At 37.7% G+C, this 18660-nt stretch overlaps 2 protein-coding genes across 2 annotated transcripts in view; one reads left to right on the top strand and one right to left on the bottom strand.

The window, feature by feature from the left end:
- LOC306869284 (relaxin receptor 1-like) overlaps window positions 1-5649 on the bottom strand; it is a gene marked incomplete at both ends in the record, with an annotated part of 46698 nt that extends 41049 nt beyond the window's left edge. Inside the window, 2 exons of the mRNA XM_079415975.1 lie at window positions 1021-1140; window positions 5595-5649. Of these exons, the coding sequence (XP_079272101.1) occupies window positions 1021-1140; window positions 5595-5649 (175 nt within the window). The remainder of the gene's footprint in view (window positions 1-1020; window positions 1141-5594) is intronic.
- A 1780-nt stretch (window positions 5650-7429) lies between these two features.
- Window positions 7430-15016, top strand: steep1 (STING1 ER exit protein 1). The gene is made up of 7 exons (XM_079417271.1): window positions 7430-7650; window positions 11198-11315; window positions 11393-11434; window positions 12354-12498; window positions 12603-12692; window positions 12795-12887; window positions 14747-15016. Exons 1-7 carry the CDS (start codon window positions 7527-7529, stop codon window positions 14807-14809), a joined length of 675 nt encoding a protein of 224 aa, XP_079273397.1. The 5' UTR covers window positions 7430-7526; the 3' UTR covers window positions 14810-15016.
- The last annotated feature ends 3644 nt before the right edge of the window (window positions 15017-18660 follow it).

Here is an 18660-nt window from a genome sequence, read left to right as displayed (position 1 = left end):
GATTCTGATATTGCCACTTACGTATTTTGAATGTTCATATTTCTGTGTGCATGTGTGCAGAGCTGGGTAGTAACTGATTACATGTTATCTGGATCAGGTTTCAAAAATTGAGTATCTTGGAATAAATTTCATTTTAATTTCCTCGTAATCAGACTACAGTTACTTTTTAATGGATTACATGATTACATATTATTTACACAATAGCAATAAATATTCATAATTTACTGATTCTCCGTAATTCTTCTTTTTAATTTTTTTTAATGTTCCTTTCTAAAATAGCCTACCGCTTATATAAATTCAGAGTCTTCCAGTTTTGTGGACATTCACACAAAGAACGCACATTTTGAAAATACTCAAATTCATGTTTTTTCTTATTTACATGTAATGCGGGCAATACCAAACTTTTTCGTCATCTGAACATCTTTCACCTAATATATTTACTTGAAGTACAGTTTTAAAATGAATATTTTAATAATTAAGTATCACATTTGTATGTTCATGGTTCTCTGTTGGTTAATGGTCACATGACATGCAGGTTATAAAATTAAACATTTTGTTTTATTTTTAAACAAGTGTTTTATTTTGATTGATATTATTCTAAAATGACTTATTTTAATTTTCACTTTTAATGATTTAAGTAATTATTAGCTTTTCCTTGTGAACTCGTGAAACCCCTACAGTTAATTTAAATTGAACTTAAATTTATTTATGGAATATATTGTATTACTCTCTGTATTTTTATATCAATATTGTATGAGATTATCCTATTTAAATCAAAAAAGTACTCTGATTGCATTACCTTATACATGTATAATGTAATGGATTACGTAACTAACTACAATTTTTGTCATGTAATTTGGAATCAGTAAAGGACTACAATTTCAAAGTAATCTACCCAGCTCTGCATGTGTGTGTGTTTATGACAATATAATGTGGATATGTCTGCACACGTGCATTAGTGTGCATGCATTTGTCTGTAGTGTGCAATCTATTGTCTGTATGTCTTGCCCACAGTCTTACCGCAGTTCTCTTCGTCTGCTCCATTAGGACAGTCCTGGTGCCCGTTGCAGTGCTGTGGTTGAGGCAAACACACTGACAGATTCCCACACGGAAACTGACCCAACGGACACATATCAGAACCTGAAGAATTTACATACACAAACACATCCATTGACCTTGGTAATGCCAACAAAGGCTCGAAATTTTGACAGTACATTTTTATTCCTGTCTGGAAAAACCCCCAGAATATCTTCTAAATAAATATACCCATCTTCAAATAACAAATAAATCTTCAAATGGTATAAAAGACCAAATCCCTGGCAAAACATATGCTTAGAAATGATGCCCAACTGAAATATGTGTGAATGTTGTTGTTGTCCCTTTCGTTGCACTTCTGGAGGTCAGAGTTCATGATGCAGGTAGGTCACGTGACTGATGGAAGTCTTAGGTTGGTTAGTGGTAACCCTGCCACCACTCGCGTGACCTCTCAGCCTCATGACAGCATCACATTTTATGTCTCAAACCGATGAAATTACAGGACACTGCAGCTGAAATGTAAGGTTCTGAACAAGCGTGAAATCTTACCTTATAATCAGTTTTCATTCAATATATAAATCTTTACATTCAAACCTGAGACATGCAACCCCTACCAATGAAGAGGCTTCAAACCAGTTGTATCTGCTACTTGCAATAAAATATCATATTAAAGTAACACCAGCCAGGATTACAGTATATTGAAAATAAAATAAAAACAGTTATTGAACTGGAATCATGCGAGGAAAATAAATGTAGTATTTCTATGAAGCTCTTAAAGTAAAAGCTCTCAAAGCTTTCTCTGCTCTGCAGGGTACCCAGACAGTTTTTTTTTTTGCATTTGAACTGAGAGGTTTCCATTGATGGAAATGAGAGATTAAACAGCGATGAGTGCTACAGGTTTATTTATAATATTTCAACTGAATAACTGTGTGAGAGATCTGGAGGATAATATCTGCCTACATGACTAAAGAACATGATCGTGTCTGTATTATTTTACATCAGGATGTAAGGCAATTCTTTTTTAATTACTGTTTTTTTTAAATGAACTTATGAGCACTTAATTATGAAATATTATTATAAATATAATATACCATCTTATTATCTAAGAAAAACTTCTAAAGCGGTGGTTCTCAGCCTTTGACAGCCCCATAGTTAAGAACCACTAATATATGCCATTTTCTTTATATTTATTTATGCAGTATTTATTTAATTAATATTAACTATATGAAAACTACAATGTTGCAAAAACATTTAGATAGTGTGTGCTATTGATCTCTTCATTTATTAATTCACTGCTTTGTAACTCATTTCTGATGCTGGGTCACCGTTAAAATTCACACAGTCGGGGATAATATTTATGGGAAAGATTCCTTTAGCCCAAAGTGAGTATGATACACCATAGAGTCTTAGTGGGTCCTTCTCATCACGGCCTGGAACAAGACAACGTTGTCTCCCCCTGACAATAGTCTTGATGACATCATATATATCATCATTTCGTTTGCTTTCATTCTTTGACTCTTTGACAGAAACCTTTAGTCACTGTCCATCCCGCATTCCTCATTCTGCTTTTCATCTGTGTTATGTTCTAGTCAATGGACTCTCTCTCTTTCTGTCTGCAGGATGAATATAAAGCAGTGGTTGGTCTATGTGAAGCCCCGGGGAGCTTCTGTCATGTAGCACAGAAACCTCTCCACATCCCCATCAAATCTAAGGGTCAGCCACAATCATCAGTCTCTCTCCATCATTCACAAACACATAAACACTTGAATAATCCTCTTGAATACATTGCCAATATACTCACAGCTCTGCCATCATTATCGGACAGTAAGTCAGTCACGTACATGATAAGTCCGTCTGCCCTGAACTGCGCACTACCCAATTAGCTCACCTCTCCAGCACTGTTCTGTTTCCTTCTTGAAATCTTTCAAACACAGGCAGGCACAAATGAAAACACATCTGCGTGCACATGCACAGATGACCTTGATTATCGACTTTTCACCATAACTAAAGCAGACGTGTGAGACAAGAAAAATAAATCCAACTTGATGTGTGACTCTGAACCTGAAAGGTGTGTTTGCGCTGCTCTCTCTGTATCACACACACACACACACACACACACGCAGTCCAGAGGCTTACTATCTCTAGTTTATCACCTTAAGGGAGATACATTTAATTCAGTGCAACTGTTTTGACCCACAGTCATAAAAAATGTGGAAAAAACAGTTTGCCATGGGGGCAGTATCCTTAAAGAAACAACTTTGTACCTATATCTACCTTTAAAATGCTCACATTATGACCTTAGAGTAGTGATCATGTACCTTTAAGGTACTGGTATGGACTATTCAAGGGTTAATAAATAAAGTAAAAATAAGTTCCTTTGAGGATACCACCCCAGTGTAAAGCTATGTTGGACTCCTGTTGTACTTGCATACAGTTTTAGCACATTTTCCTGAGAGTGCCCATATAGCCACTATTGGGTCCAAGGTGACTCTAAAAGACTATTGTATTAGTTAAATAAATAAAAATAGACGTTGAAGCTGATCGATCAGATGCCACATTCATTTTAATTAGCCTACCTATCGTTAAACACAAATAAAATTAAATTCTTTCTCAGAGCTGGGACAATTGTTATATAAATAGCACACATGCATTTTGGGTTCATTAAAAAATTGAGAATCCTAAATCCATTCTTCTTGGGAATACTTCTATTGATGTCATCTTTTTTCTGGCACTGTCCTTTTTTAAAGTCTGAATTCTTAACACCTTGACTGAATGGTAGTTTTTCCTTTTGCTGCTATTTAGCAGATTTATATTTCCATTCATCTCTTTTTTCATCATCAATGTTTCTTTCTTGCTTTCTTTTTTTTTAATTGCTCAGTTCAGCGTATTTGAGAATACCTCTTTATCAGTTTCTTTTGCCATGTAATTATATCCATGATACTATTTTCAAATGACCACATTCTGCTCATGGACACACACTTCATGCTCCTCTATAACTCATTCCTCTTTGCCTTTAGTACAGGCATCTATTAAGAATTCATCCTACCCTCAAGGCTAATTAACTCTGTTATGAAGTAATTTAAAGATGCTACCATTAAAAAAATGTTCTTCAAAATACAAACATAAACTCTATGTGCTCTTCTGGAGACAGGTTTAAGAAATGACTTCATCAAATAAGATTTCTAAATACCAAAGAACATAAGCTACTGATTAATGGTTTTAGAAGGTCATGTAAACCCTAAAGAAAAAATGAAACATCTACAGATGTATTTCGCATTGATTAACATCTGTGTAATCTTTCAGAAAGAAAAATTAACTATGTATACACTTAGGGCTAAACCAATAATAAAATTCAGGCCAATATAAACACTGATAGTTGTTATCATGTCATGACTAATAACCAACAAATGAGCAAAAAAAAAAAAAAGTAAGTTTTAGTAAAGTGAATTTAGGTTTCACAACGTAATGTATGTGTTATTACATTATTATTACTTTTGAAGATTTTACTTTAAGTGATTAGTTGACGACAGCAGAGGTAAACTACATTTCAAAATAGGGGAAATGAGAATGCAAAGTGAAATATTCAATACTGACTGATGCCAATAGATTCAATAAATAAACTCATATGGTACTGTAGATATGCATACCAATCTTCTCCCATAAATTCTCCCATAAACAGAACAAAACACTGCAAGCCAACAGAAGGATTTCAACAACCATGCATGAGGTGAGAGTGTCGTACAAAAATGCTCATTCTCTCTCTCTCTCTCACACACACACATTTCCACCTGTCTAAGGAGATATTCTCATGTCCACCATCTGATCTAAAACAGGTTGAGTTTCTCATAATGAAAAAAGACCAAACAATTACAGCATATCTATAAACGCTACATGGAAAACACACACTCACAGGACGTACACACTGTACCAGATCATCAAACACTTCTTTACACACACTAAAACTAAAATAAAAAAATGCATATGTACAAGCCATTTCTGCAGACTATCCCTTCACAAAAGTGCCAAATAAAAGGAGAACCAACTTTTCAGTATTTCACAAGATCTTACCAGCATAATACTGACAGGCATTAATATAAAACCTCTAATAATATTAATTAAAAGTTCTGATCCCGAAAGGCAGATCCAACTGACTGAAGCTCATTTACATTTGGAAAAGCTCATTATCACATTTATATTCATTCAATCACATTTATAAAATCATTCTCGACTCATACTGATAAAGCTTCTTTGAAAAGTGCAACCCATTAACTAACAGAGCGGCTCATTCAACAGATGATTTATTCTCTCATTCATCTGCACAGGTAATCATTTACACATTCTTTGACCAGTATTAAGCCCACCACAAACACTATATTCACATTCTGATTCTGATATATGGAATAAACGGGAGAAAATAGCAAGCAGAGGAAAGCAATGCTTGAGAGTATCTCCTGAGACCAGATAGCCATGCGGTTACCTGTGTTCAGAATGAGAAAGCCATGTGAGATACAGTTAGAGATGAAGAGACGGGGTAAAAAAAAAACTGAAGTGGGTCTTACCTGAAAGAAAAGCAAGGGAAAAGGAGAGAGATGAAAGGAGGAGAGGAGGAAGCATGATGCCTGGTGCTCTGAGAGACAAGTGAGTGTGTATCTCCTAGGCTGCTAGTTGCTGATCTGAGCAATGGACACACACACACACACAGAGAGAGAGAGAGAGAGAGAGAGAGAGAGAGAGGGAGAGAGAGAAACTCACGTCTATCACACAGATAGCACTTGAACATGGAAACACACTCTCTGCCAAACCTGCATGATTCCTAACACTCACACGCGTGTGCTTGCGTAAGGAAAACCATGCTCTGTCTATTATTTAAGGCGTCCTGTTGCTACTTTGCTCTTAAGTCTTTGAAAGGTATGGAGTCTTTTTAATGTTAACAACAGAAATGTGCATGTGTATATTATTTTGTCTATGTAAGAGGCAGAAACACTATATCGCGCCTAAAAACGCGTGGAAAACGCTAGGTGCGCCGCTTTCTCCTTTTTTCCAATCAGCTGCGCTCTCCGTTACAACAAGGAAATTTCAGCAATGGATTTCCACCACGGAAAACCCCTTGCTGTAACTCTCTTACAAGATTTATTTACTAAGAAAAGTAAAAAACGCCGCAGTGTTTGGGTGCACCCCATACTTCAAAAATGCAAAAACCATGGGTAAATTAACCAGCTGATTTAGGAGCTCCGCCTGGACAACGGTAGGTTCAAAGCCATGATGAGCTGCTCCTCTATTTTTCTGCTGAGGTTTCAAAGTAACGGAAAAGTTGAGGAAGCTGATTGGTTGGTTCTTGTCACATGACCTGCGGCGCGCTTGCGGCATTCTGAAAAGTTGAGATGCGCGTCGCTTCCATTATGAGCGCGCATACCGCGCGTCTACATTTGAAATAACGAACTTGAGCGCGCAAAAGACGCGATATGTGAACGGCCCCTAAGGTTGTCTTTTATTTATTATAAATTGTAAAAACTAATATATAGTGAAGATCTCTCTAAATTAGCAAGAATCACTGACTGGAAATCCAGAAAATCTGCACCGTCAAAGTTACCTGTGTGTGTAATGAGAAATCATGCAGCGTACTTAAGCAAAATTACAAAAACAACTACAAATAATGAAAAATAAAATAAAATAACATCAATTAGGAGCGTTAAGTAAAAAAAGAGAAAGTGTCAAATAAGTAATATAACGTTAATTACGCAATTAAGCGAGATTAACATTAGATGGGTAATGAGGAACGTTTAAATTGAGTGATTCTCTCAAGATGAGGGTTTGACATTGTTGTTATGCAAATTAAAAAGTCACTTGTTACAAGGATAAAGTAAACATAACTTCCAAGTAGCTGGACTTGGTCAGCCTACAACATAGCCATGTAATACAGAGATGTGTCCACACAGAGGATATTTATATGGCAGGGCAGTCCAAACTCGGTCCTGGAGGGCCAGTGTGCTGCCTGGAAGTGTCTAGTCTGCCTGGTAAGACCTTGATTAGCTGCTTCAGGTGTGTTGGTTGGAGCTAAACTCTGCAGGAGCAAGTTTGGACACCCCTGTATGTTTTTTAAAGTCTATGATTATGGCCCTAGATTAAGGAATGACTCACCCTTACATTGTTTCAAGAAATTCTTGAATTATTGAGTGTGAGAAAGACTCTTTATTATATAAATATAAATATATAGCCATTAGTAGCAGTATAACACATGATAACTAATTCACTGTATCAGCGGAAACGCCTTCTCTCATCGTTAGAACTGTGTTTTATTGTCATGTCATGGCTCGTATCCAGTTTACAGACAAGATTTTCCGCACACGATTCTAGTGTTTTTAACACCCACAGCGCCATCTAGAGGAAACCAGGCACAGAACCGTGAGACGTCATCACCGGGCGACAACAGGGGAGTAAACAAGCCCGAAAACACGTTCTGAATTTAAAAAGAAAGTAAACGAAGATTAAATATGCCTAAAGTGGTGTCTCGGAGTGTGGTGTGCTCGGACACCCGTGACAGGGAGGAGTATGATGACGGAGAGAAACCCCTGCACGTGTATTACTGCCTGTGTGGCCAGATGGTCCTTGTTCTGGGTGAGTAGCCCGAGTTTCAACAGTAATTCACGGTTTACATTCAGCGAACACTCACCAGCTATCAGACTAACTGAAGTTTCAGAAATCATCGTGTTTCCAGTGCTTAATAGGGTCTCGCCCCATGTTCACTTTTAGCGATACGACAAAATTGAACGCTTGCGTTGTGGACAGCGTCTCTGATTATAACGAGAGCTTTCTAGATTCTAGATTTAGGCCCGGAGTGCAGATTTGGTGGTGTTTCGGGTATAAACGAATCAGGGCTTTTGAACGAATCATCTCAAAAATACTGCAAGAATGGAGAAACTTGTTCATACCTTTATCACCAGAAGGGTGGACTATTGCAATGGACTCCTCACCAGTCTTCCCAAAAAGACCATTAGACAGCTTCCAGGATTCTGACTAGAGCCAGAAAGTCTGAACACATCACATTCAGACCTGTCCTCTGGTCTTTACTTTGGCTTCCAGTTTTATTTAGAATTTAATATTATAACTTCTTTATAAATCACTCAGTGGTGTAGGGCCTCGATACATTGCATTGCACTATTTTTTTAATTCATTATTAGAAATAAGATCGCGTGGATGTTTGAATCATGATAGGGACCTTTTAATGATTAATCGTGCAGCTGTATTATAAATCAGTTATCATATTGCTGCTTTCAAATCTAAATGACTCTTTTTGGTTCAGTAAATGATTCAATGACTCATTCATAAAGACGGTCACTTGTTGCCACCTACTGACGTAACAGTGACGGTTGAAAGGGTCACTGAAACAATCTTTTTTAACTGATTCAGATGATTTCAATCAATGGTTTGAATCAAATCCTTAACACTGTTCAGATTTGTCCTCTAACCTCGCTGTGTTCTCCTCACACATATGTGAACAGGGAAATGCTTTTAGAGCAGGCGGACTGATATTTCACACAACAGGGCTTTGTCCCACTCAGCCTCACATATGCTGTGAATATTGTAGGATAGGTGTCATTTTATACGCCTGACACTTCAAAATGTGTTGTCCTCTACTCTGGCCTGTGGACGTGATGGGAGATGCTCTGGTTTTTTGTGTGTCCCAAAGCTCAGGAGCATCGGTGTTCATCTGAGTCCTGTATGTGTGTATTACATGTGACATAATGTGGCACAGAACAGATTGAATTATAAGAATAAATGTCTTATTACATTTATTGATAATATATATTGCATTAATATATAAATTAGTTACAGTGTGGCAAATAAGTATTTGATACACTGCCGATTTTAAGTTTTTCCACTTACAAAGAATGGAGAGATCTTTAATTTTCATTGTAGGTACACCTCAACTGTGAGAGACAGAATATTAAAAAAAATCCAGAAAATCTCATTGTATGATATCTGAATAATTAACTTCCGTTTTATTGCATGAAATAAGTATTTGATACAATAGAAATAAAATAGAACTTAATATTTGGTACGAAACCTGTGTTTACAATTACAGAGGTCAGACGTTTCCTGTAGTTCTTGACCAGGTTTGCACACACTGCAGTAGGAATTTTGGCCCACTCCTCCATACAGGTCTTCTCCAGATCTTTCAGGTTTTGGGGATGTCACTGGGAAACACAGAGTTTCAGCTCCCTCCATAGATTTTCTATTTGGTTCAGGTCTGGAGACCACTCCAGGACCTTGAAATGCGTCTTATGGAGCCACTTCTTAGTTGCCCTTGCTGTGTGTTTGGGGTCATTGTCATGCTGGAAGACCCAGCCACGACCCATCTTCAATGCTCTTACTGAGGGAAGGAGGTTGTTTGCCCAAAATCTCGCGATACATGGCCCCATCCATCCTCCCCTCAATACGGTACAGTCGTCTTGTCCCCTTTGCAGAAAAGCACCCCCAAAGCATGATGTTTCCACCCCCATGCTTCACGGTTGGGATGGTGTTCTTGGGATTGTACTCATCCTTCTTCCTCCAAACACGGCGAGTGGAGTTTATAACAAAAAGTTCTATTTTGGTCTCATCTGACCACATGACCTTCTCCCATGCTTCCTCTGGATCATCCAGATGGTCTTTGGCAAACTTCAGACGGGCCTGGACATGTGCTGGCTTGAGCAGGGGGACCTTGCTCGCGTTGCAGGATTTGAATCCATGACGGTGTAGTGTGTTACTAATGGTAACCGTTGAGACTGTGGTCCCAGCTCTCTTCAGGTCATTGACCAGGTCCTCCCGTGTAGTTCTAGACTCATCCCTCACCTTTCTCAGGATCATTGATACTCCACGAGGCGACATCTTGCATGGAGCCCCAGTCCGAGGGAGATTGACAGTCATCTTGAATTTCTTCCATTTTCTAATAATTGCGCCAACAGTTGTTGCCTTCTCACCAAGCTGTTTGCCTGTTGTCCTGTAGCTCATCCCAGCCTTGTGCAGGTCTACAATTCTGTCCCTAGTGTCCTCTTTGGTCTTGCCCATAGTGGAGAGGTTGGAGTCTGATTGATTGAGTGTGTGAACAGGTGTCTTTTATACAGGTAACGAGTTCAAACAGGTGCAATTAATACAGGTAATGAGTGGAGGATAGGAGGGCTTCTTAAAGACAAACTAACAGGTCTGTGAGAGCCAGAATTCTTGCTGGTTGGTAGGTGATCAAATACTTATTTCATGCAATAAAATGGAAATTAATTATTCAAAAATCATACAATGTGATTTTCTGGATTTTTTTAATATTCTGTCTCTCACAGTTGAGGTGTACCTACGATGCAAATTACAGATTTGTCCATTCTTTGTAAGTGGGAAACTTGAAAAATCAGCTGTGTATCAAATACTTATTTGCCCCACTGTATGTATTATAGTAATCTCACTGCATTCCTGAGGTAAATGTATGACTTGTTTTTCGTTGTGATCACTGCCTTTTCCAGACTTCTTCACCTCAGCAAGAGTGTGATAATGAGAAATAACACATTTAATTGAAATATAATGAGAAGCTAAGGATAATTATCATCCTGTGTATTTGCTTTTCATTCATATGGTGTTATTCATATGATTTCCTTCTAGAACTGAAATGAGTGTGTTTAAACCTGTTCTCTGTGCTATTTAGGTTCATTAAATTGGTCGGAAATAAATGTCATGAAGCTGAATCATTTTTAAAGTGTCCAAACCTGTACGACTGACTTTCTTCTGTGAAACTTTTTGTCCGAACCGTGGAAGTCAGTGGTCCTCAAAACAGTTTTTAGCGTTCTTAAAAATATCTTCTTTGTGTTCTGTAAAAGAAAGTAAGTCATACAGCTTTGCAATGATGTGAATAAATGATGACAGAATTGTTTGGTGAAATGTCTATTCTTAGCTACATTATTGTGAATTTCAACTAAATGTAAATTAGAATTTTGTGTACGATCAGTACAGACTAATATTGCAGACATCTGAACGTTCTGGATGATATCTACGAGGAAAGGTCAGTGAGATCATACTGGTCAATAAGGCATCACCTTTCTGCTTTACAAGAGTAGGTTTTGTCTGTTGGCTCTGCAGTGTGTGTGCTTTGTGTGAGAAGTAAAGAGAGAGATAATTAAGCCCACGTGTTCCTTTTTAGACTGTCAGATAGAGAAATTACCCATGAGACCACGGGACAAAGCCAGAGTGATTGATGCAGCAAAACACGCCCACAAGTTCTGCAATGTGGAGGAAGATGAGACGGTGTACTTGAAAAGGTGTGTGTCTGTAAGTTTGTGTTGAAGTTGTTCATTGAGACATTAAGTTTCACTAACCGCTGTATGTCTCTCTGCAGGTCAGAGGGCATCGAAAGACAGTTTCGCAAAAAATGTGGGAAGTAAGTTAGCCCGCATACTCATTTCACAATGCACAGAAGATACAGCAGGCATACAGAATGTGTGACATTAAACTGTCTACAGCATGAAGTGTGTTACATACAAACACAATAATACATCACTGGGTTATAGCATTCAGTTTATTCAGTAATAACGTATTACAAGCCACAGCTCTCTGGAATACTTGATTTTGATTAGTCAGTCGCACCATTCTGTGATCAAATATTTCAGATTGGCTAATGGCCAAACTTTACTATACACTACCATTCAAACGTTTGGTTCATTTAAGATTTTAAATTTTTTTAATTAGTGTTTTTATTCAGCAAGGATACATAAAATGGATCAAAAACCACTGTTTTTCTGTATGTTTGGTTAATGCAGGCTTGGTGAGCATAGGAGGCATCTTTTAAAATATTCAGAAATCTCACAACCCCAAACTTTTGAGCAGAAGTGTAATAAAATGGTTGAATCAAATATTCCTTGTCCATTTATTTATTTGGTTAGCAGGTTTGTAATATACTTTATAATGTAGTCATAAATAATCCCCTTCAGGATGATGCATAACCTTAGTCTCACAATTTATGACTCAGTCATGAAAACCGTGGTCTTTTCCAGTCATATTATCTCCTGTCCATAAATAAGCATGCACAACAGTCAGTCCCAAGTTTCCTGTGTCACCATGACGACTCTGTCATGCTGTGCCTGAGAGGCTGACGTCAAGGCTTTGAGAATGATTGCAGCAGTGGCAGTTTGCTTGTGAAATGTGCTAATTATGTGTGATCTCAGAATTTTTAGCAAGTTTGATTACTGTCTGAGTCAGCTAATCTGACTTTTCTCATAAATCAACACTGAAAGTGTCTCAAGTTTGCGTAATGAGCTGTTTTTTAATGTGTTTGAACTGTTTTTGTGTGTTCTGTGCAGGTGTGGCCTGCTGTTGTTCTATCAGCATCAGATGAAAAGCACTCCAGCGACGTTCATCGTGGATGGAGCGCTGGTGAAGTTCGGCCAGGGATTTGGCAACACAAGCGTATACAGCCAGAAACAAGAGGCACCGAAGAAAGTCAGGGTAAGGCACCACGTTTTTATCCGAAAATATGTGAGAGAATTGAGAGAGAATTGCAGAATATGAGGTGAACAAGTTTGTGTAATATGAATTTGTATGCATTGTAGGTTATGATGACAAAACGCACCAAAGACATGGGCAAGTTCAGCTCTGTTACTGTTTCAACGATCGATGAAGAAGAGGAAGAGATTGAAGCGGTGAGTTTAAGTTCATCAGCTGCCTATCTGGCCTGACTCATCCTTTACATCAGCTGTCTTTGCTGAAGAGCTGTGATTGATTGTGATTGGTTTATCCTACAGCGGGAGGTGGCGGATTCTTATGCCCAGAATGCCAAAGTGATTGAGAAACAGCTGGAGAGGAAAGGAATGAGCAAGAGACGGCTTCAGGAGCTGGTAAGAGTACACACAGGAAGATGAAAGAAAAGGCAATGCGCATTCATGCTTGAGGCAGATTAACACTTTAATATAGTCTGCACAGCTAATGAATTTAGAGTTCAAGATGACAGAGACCCCTCACACACAAACACACACACACTCTATTAATCATATTTACCTTGGCAGCTCTTTAAAGTGGGTTGGTTAAGCAGCTGAAAGCTTGTATTTGATTATCTTAAAAAGTGTGGAGATAAGCACACACAAGTTCTTGAGTCGCACGGTAAACACACATTAGGCCATTCTGAAGCCAGGTCACGAACACAGATTGAGGCCCTTTTTTCACCTGCTATTACAAAATGTGTACTGTAAAAAAGCAAGAAAACTTGTTTAAATTGTGTTGTCTTTTTAGCTGCACTCAATAACAAACGTACAGCTTGACTAGTGTGATTTGATTCATGAACAACAAACTCAAAAGTTATCATTGTGATTCAGTCCAACAGATTGTTTGCTAAATGAACTTCATATGATAATCACAACATATGGCTTATGACTAAACACACATACTACTAGTCAAATGTCAGTGTAATTAATTTTTTTATGTTTTCGAAAGAAGTGCCCTATATTCCAGTAGTCCCTCACTGCAGAACAAATATCCAGGGGGCGGCGTTGGATCCACATCTAGGGGGTGGAGAATTGTAGGTTTTGGGGGGGAGATGGGTGGGTTTAGGTATCAGGGAGTGAAGATGAGTAGGTTCAGGTATAGTAAGGTGGGAGGAGTTGGATCTAGATCCAACCCCGCCCCCTGGATCTTGTGTTCTGCAGTGAGGACCATCTCCTATATTCACCAATGCTGCATTTATTTGATGAAAGATAAGTAAAAAAACGGAAATTGTGAAAAATGATTACAATTCAAAAGCAGCTTCCAGCTTATATTTTTTTTGCCGTAACTTTTTTTTTTTTTATTTCAAAAGAACTGTGATCATATGACACTGTAGACTGGAGTAATGGCTGCAAAAAATTTGCCGAAAAAAGATTTTACGATGAAAATTTTAGTATAGAAAAATTGTTTTATGTAGTTGTTATATTTTTTCCATATATATATATATATATATATATATATACAGTATTTATATATATATACAGTATTTATATTTATGGACTGCATGGGGATGGGCAGGGGACTTTCCTGTTCCCATTTTGTTTGAGACACTGCTGTGCAGACACACAAAACCCATTAATCAAGTCCATTTGAGCTGTGGAACTTCACTCAGGGAATTTCTGGACATGATATTAAAGCTACAGCTGAGAGGAATAGAGCGAGTTTTGCAGATCTAGGCGAGAGTAAAGATCATTGCACACCGAGTCCGAAATTTTCACACGTTAAAAAATAAATACAACCTCATGTTGTGTCAATCACGTTTACACACTGCCTCCGAAACTTTCGTCCGTCATAAAAAGTTCGGATCAGGTTCGATTTTCTGTGTTTTCGCATCTGTAGCATGCATTTTAATAGGAAAGGTTGAGGAATACGGAAAAACGCACATGAAAATTTCGGACTTGGTGTGCAATGGCCTTCAGACAGCGGGAGATGCTGAGTTTCTTTTTGCAGTAAATTTTAGCTATTGCACATACTCACACACGCTCTTTTAATGTGATTTGTGCATGAATGATCCTTTTGAGAGAAAATAAATGACAGTTGCTTATAATAATGTGTGAATAATGTTAATGTAAGGCTACCATATACCATTTTTGAAATCCACAGAGAAAAATTCAGTTAGAGGATGTGGTATCAGTGACTGAATTAAATGATAATGTTGTATTGATTTTAACAGGTTTAGATTTCATTTGTAATCTGAACGCTGCTTCTCTCCACACAGGCGGAGCTTGAGGCGAAGAAAGCCAAGATGAAGGGAACTCTCATTGACAACCAGTTCAAATGAAGATTGCGTGTAAATGAGAGAGGCTGAGCAAATGAATGAGTTGTCTACATGTAGCTACTGGAGACTGTGTGTCTTTGCACAGCTGTGTGTATGAAGGGAGGAAAAGTTTTTTTTTTTTTTTTTACAGATTTATTTAAATGTTTAAATGGTAAAAATCATGTTCATGCTATTTTTCATTCAATAAAAACTAATGAATTTTATTACGCCAGCTGCCGTCCTTTTTTATTTTATTTTATCTTGTATTGAATACAAAGATTTACAGAGTTTGTGGGAATTCAACTTCTCATACATTTAATTTCAAGGCTACTGTGTTTGTGTAATGTTTTCAATAGCGTTTTTGTGTAACTGTCCTTCAACCCAGCATGTGTCATTGTCGCATTCACACGTTCAGTTCAGTTGTTCAGTTCAGTTTTATGAGCAAGATCGATCAAGCAAATCACTGGAAGTGCCAGATGGACAGAACCTCTTAGAGAACCTCTGAAGAGTGATGATGTGCACCTGCAGGAAGAAAGATGTGTGTATCTGTATGGCTGGGCCAGTGTTTCTCAGTCCTGTGTGGTCTGTGATTAATGATCAGATTCTGGATCGCTGATGAGCATTACTTCACACCTGCACAGACCCCAGCGAGACATTGTATACCTGCACAGGTGCAGTCAATCGCCTCCTCACAAGACAGGCATCATACCAAACCATCTTTAATAAACAGATCGAGGGCTTGGCTGCTGCTGACATAGGACTACATTGGGATTGTTTTTTGTTAGATATATATAAAAAGAAATGACGCTATATATAAAAAGAATTTGTGCTCTGCATTTAACCCATCCACACACAGCAGGGAGTAGTGAAAACACACACCCACACACACCATTTTTGGGGGTTCGGTGCTTTGCTCAATGGTCTCACCTCAGTCATGGTTTTGAGGGTGGAAGAGAGCGCTGTACATTCACTCCCCCCACCTACAATCCCTGCTAGTACTGAGACTCGAACCCGCGACCTTTGAGGTCTCTCTAACCATTAGGCCACGACTGCCCCCTGATTTATTATTGAGGGATTTATGGACAGAAAAGCTTTTAGATTGTAAAGTAAAAGTTATAGTTTTTATTCTATATCATTATTTTTAAAGTAAAATGATAAAATTAGACTCTTGGGGAAAGGGTACATTTCAGACATCTTTGCTTTCATTAAAACCTATAGGTTTAACTGGCATTCATAGTGGTGCTATTATGACATCTTCAATTAAAACATGGGTAATTAAATATTTGAATATTCATATGACTAATTTTACGTTTCAGATTAATCTCTTTCACTGGAATTCTACTTTGTCTGTTTTATCATCAGTTATTGAATTAAAATTGTTAAAATTAAATTTTAAATAGAATGGTTGATTTAGTATTTTACATTAATTGATCATTTATCTATTATTTATATATTTACCTATTATTTCTTTTTATTTTTGTGTTATATTTATTGTATATCAAAACCATATTTCATATTCATCATAAATCATATATCAATTTCAGTGTACTTGACTGCAGAAACATCAGCGTCCATAAAGAGTGTGCTTATATAATTAAAAATTATTTAATTATAAAATTAAATATCATACATGTCTATGAAATATGACATGATGTGTGACGAAAACAAAGAGAAATTGAGTTAAATGTCACTTGTGAGCAATGTTCTCCGACATCATTTCCAGTTAAACTGTAGTTTTGTCAAATTATGCAAAGAGATTGAATTTTTTTAATTGTATTTGACACATAAAATGTCAGTTATAAAATTAGACTTGTAGAATGCAATTTCTACAGAATGTAGAAATTTGAGACAAGTTATGTTAATGACAGCTAAACCATGATGGCATTGTGATGTGATGTGATATTTCATTTAGTAGATCTTGAGGAATTGCTTTAGACCTTTTGACTTGTCTCGTCGTCAGGTGTGAATTCAGTTCACAAATAGAAAAGAATCACTTATGAGAGAGCGTGTGTACACTTTCTGTGCTAGTAAACAATACACAGGCCTATATTCACATTTTTCCAAGCATTAACCCAGTGGGACATGCAACATGATTATAGTAGGCTAATCTCCCTGTAGGAGGGTTCTACAGGCCTGCGTGTGGGTAAGGGTTTCAAGGGTGTCTTGCAAAGTTCCCACAATAAAACTGGAATGAACTACTTTTTAAACAGACTGCAGCAGCTTCTGTGGGCCTGCGTTTCAATTTGTTCCCTTGATTTGTTTAATAAATCTGACACATGGCTCCTCAAGACAATCTCGCGCTCAAACACTCCACTGAGCTCCACATCACGCTGCAGTGCACGGATCGGTCCAGCCTGTCTCTCCTCATGAGCTCGGGAGAGCTGCCAACACAAGACAGCAGGAGGCCACAAGGATGTTTTCAATAGTGGACGCTGCAGCGAGTCAGATTAATACACACTCGCTCCTGCTGTCCCGGCTCCTTCAGTCAGAGTGTGTCTTATTGTCTTTGCCCTGTTAACTTTTAATTAAAAACCAGCTAGTAATTTAAGTCCCTAAAAGTTTCTCTATAGTGCCTTGTGTTGAAAGCAGATGTGTATTTATCACAGCGTGTGACATGAATCATTGAAGTACGGGCTATATGTGTGGGAGGGTTTAACACTAGAAATCCCAGAGTTTTTTACCCCTCCTTTAGCCAAGTGGATGCTAACTGGCTAGTCTTTTGGCTATCATTAGCATCAATTCATGTGTAAATGTGGTCATTACCTGAGCAATCTGCAGGGGGGTTGGGGGTGTGTGTGTGAATGGTTGCTGGTGGCTTGTTTGTATGTGTGGGGGAGGGAGGGCTGCTAAAAGCAGAGAACTTCATTGACCATGTCTCACATTGGCATAGCCAAGTCAGCAGTCTTCTCCATTATTGTTGTTTCAGCGAAGAGATACCCAGAATTTATACTGTAGGGATGGTCATTATTTGAAACTCAAATGTAAATATTCTAATATTTTGAGATACTGATTTTTGACTTTCATCAGCTGTAAGCTATAATCAAACAAAAAACAAAAAAAAAACTTTTGAAATGTTTTACTTTACATGCAATGAATCTAAAACATATGAAAGTTTAACTTTTTGAAATAACTTACAAGAAAAAATGAACTTTTTCACAACATTCTAATTTATTGAGATGCACCTGTATATTTAACCGTGGTAATATTTTAATCCCGGTTTGTACTAAACTCATCTGGTGGGTTTGCTGCCAAAAAGCTCTTTTTTCAGTTTCTTCTGACCATAGAAGCCAGTGCCATTTGAAGTTCCAATCGTGTCTGACAACTGAATTTGTTGGAGTTTGTTTTTGGATGAGTGAGGAGAATTTTCCTTGAAACCCTCCCGAACATGTAGGTGATGTAGGGGATGTTTAAATGTTGTTTTTAGGTTTCTGACCCAAAGACTCAACTAATCTTTACAATTTTACAGCTGTGTCCTCTTCCAGGCAGATTTTTAACATCTTTAGTTGATTGGAAAGAATTTTTCAATGCTTTAACTAATTTCTTATTCTGCACATCAGAATTATATTCTTAGGTTTTACTCCTTGTGATGGATGATTAAGGGAATTTGGCCTTTGTGTTCCTCATATTTATAATCCTGTGGAACAGGAAGTCATGGCTGGACAATATCATACTCTTAGTCACCCTGGTGTGCTAAAAAATATAAATATGAATGGGAATATATGCACATACACGTACATATATAGCTACATATACGCGTGTGTGTGTTATATTACACAATTCAAGATAAGGGGGCAGGGAGGGCTGCTAAAAGCAGAGAACTTGATTGACCATGTCTCACATCGCTGTCACTTGCGCATAAACTCCTTAGCCGGAAA

Source organism: Barbus barbus (genome assembly GCF_936440315.1).
Source record: "Barbus barbus genome assembly, chromosome: 5".
Taxonomy (NCBI): Eukaryota; Metazoa; Chordata; class Actinopteri; order Cypriniformes; family Cyprinidae; genus Barbus; species Barbus barbus.
The sequence above is the reverse complement of the archived record's forward strand: the minus strand, read 5'-3'. Positions and strand labels throughout refer to the sequence as shown.

Coding starts and splice junctions, on each gene's coding strand:
- steep1 (XM_079417271.1), top strand. CDS start 7,527: ATGCCTAAAGTGGTGTCTCGGAGTGTGGTGTGCTCGGACACCCGTGAC. Junction 11,316..11,392: donor GAGACGGTGTACTTGAAAAG/GTGTGTGTCTGT, acceptor GTCTCTCTGCAG/GTCAGAGGGCATCGAAAGAC. Junction 12,888..14,746: donor AGAGACGGCTTCAGGAGCTG/GTAAGAGTACAC, acceptor CTCTCCACACAG/GCGGAGCTTGAGGCGAAGAA.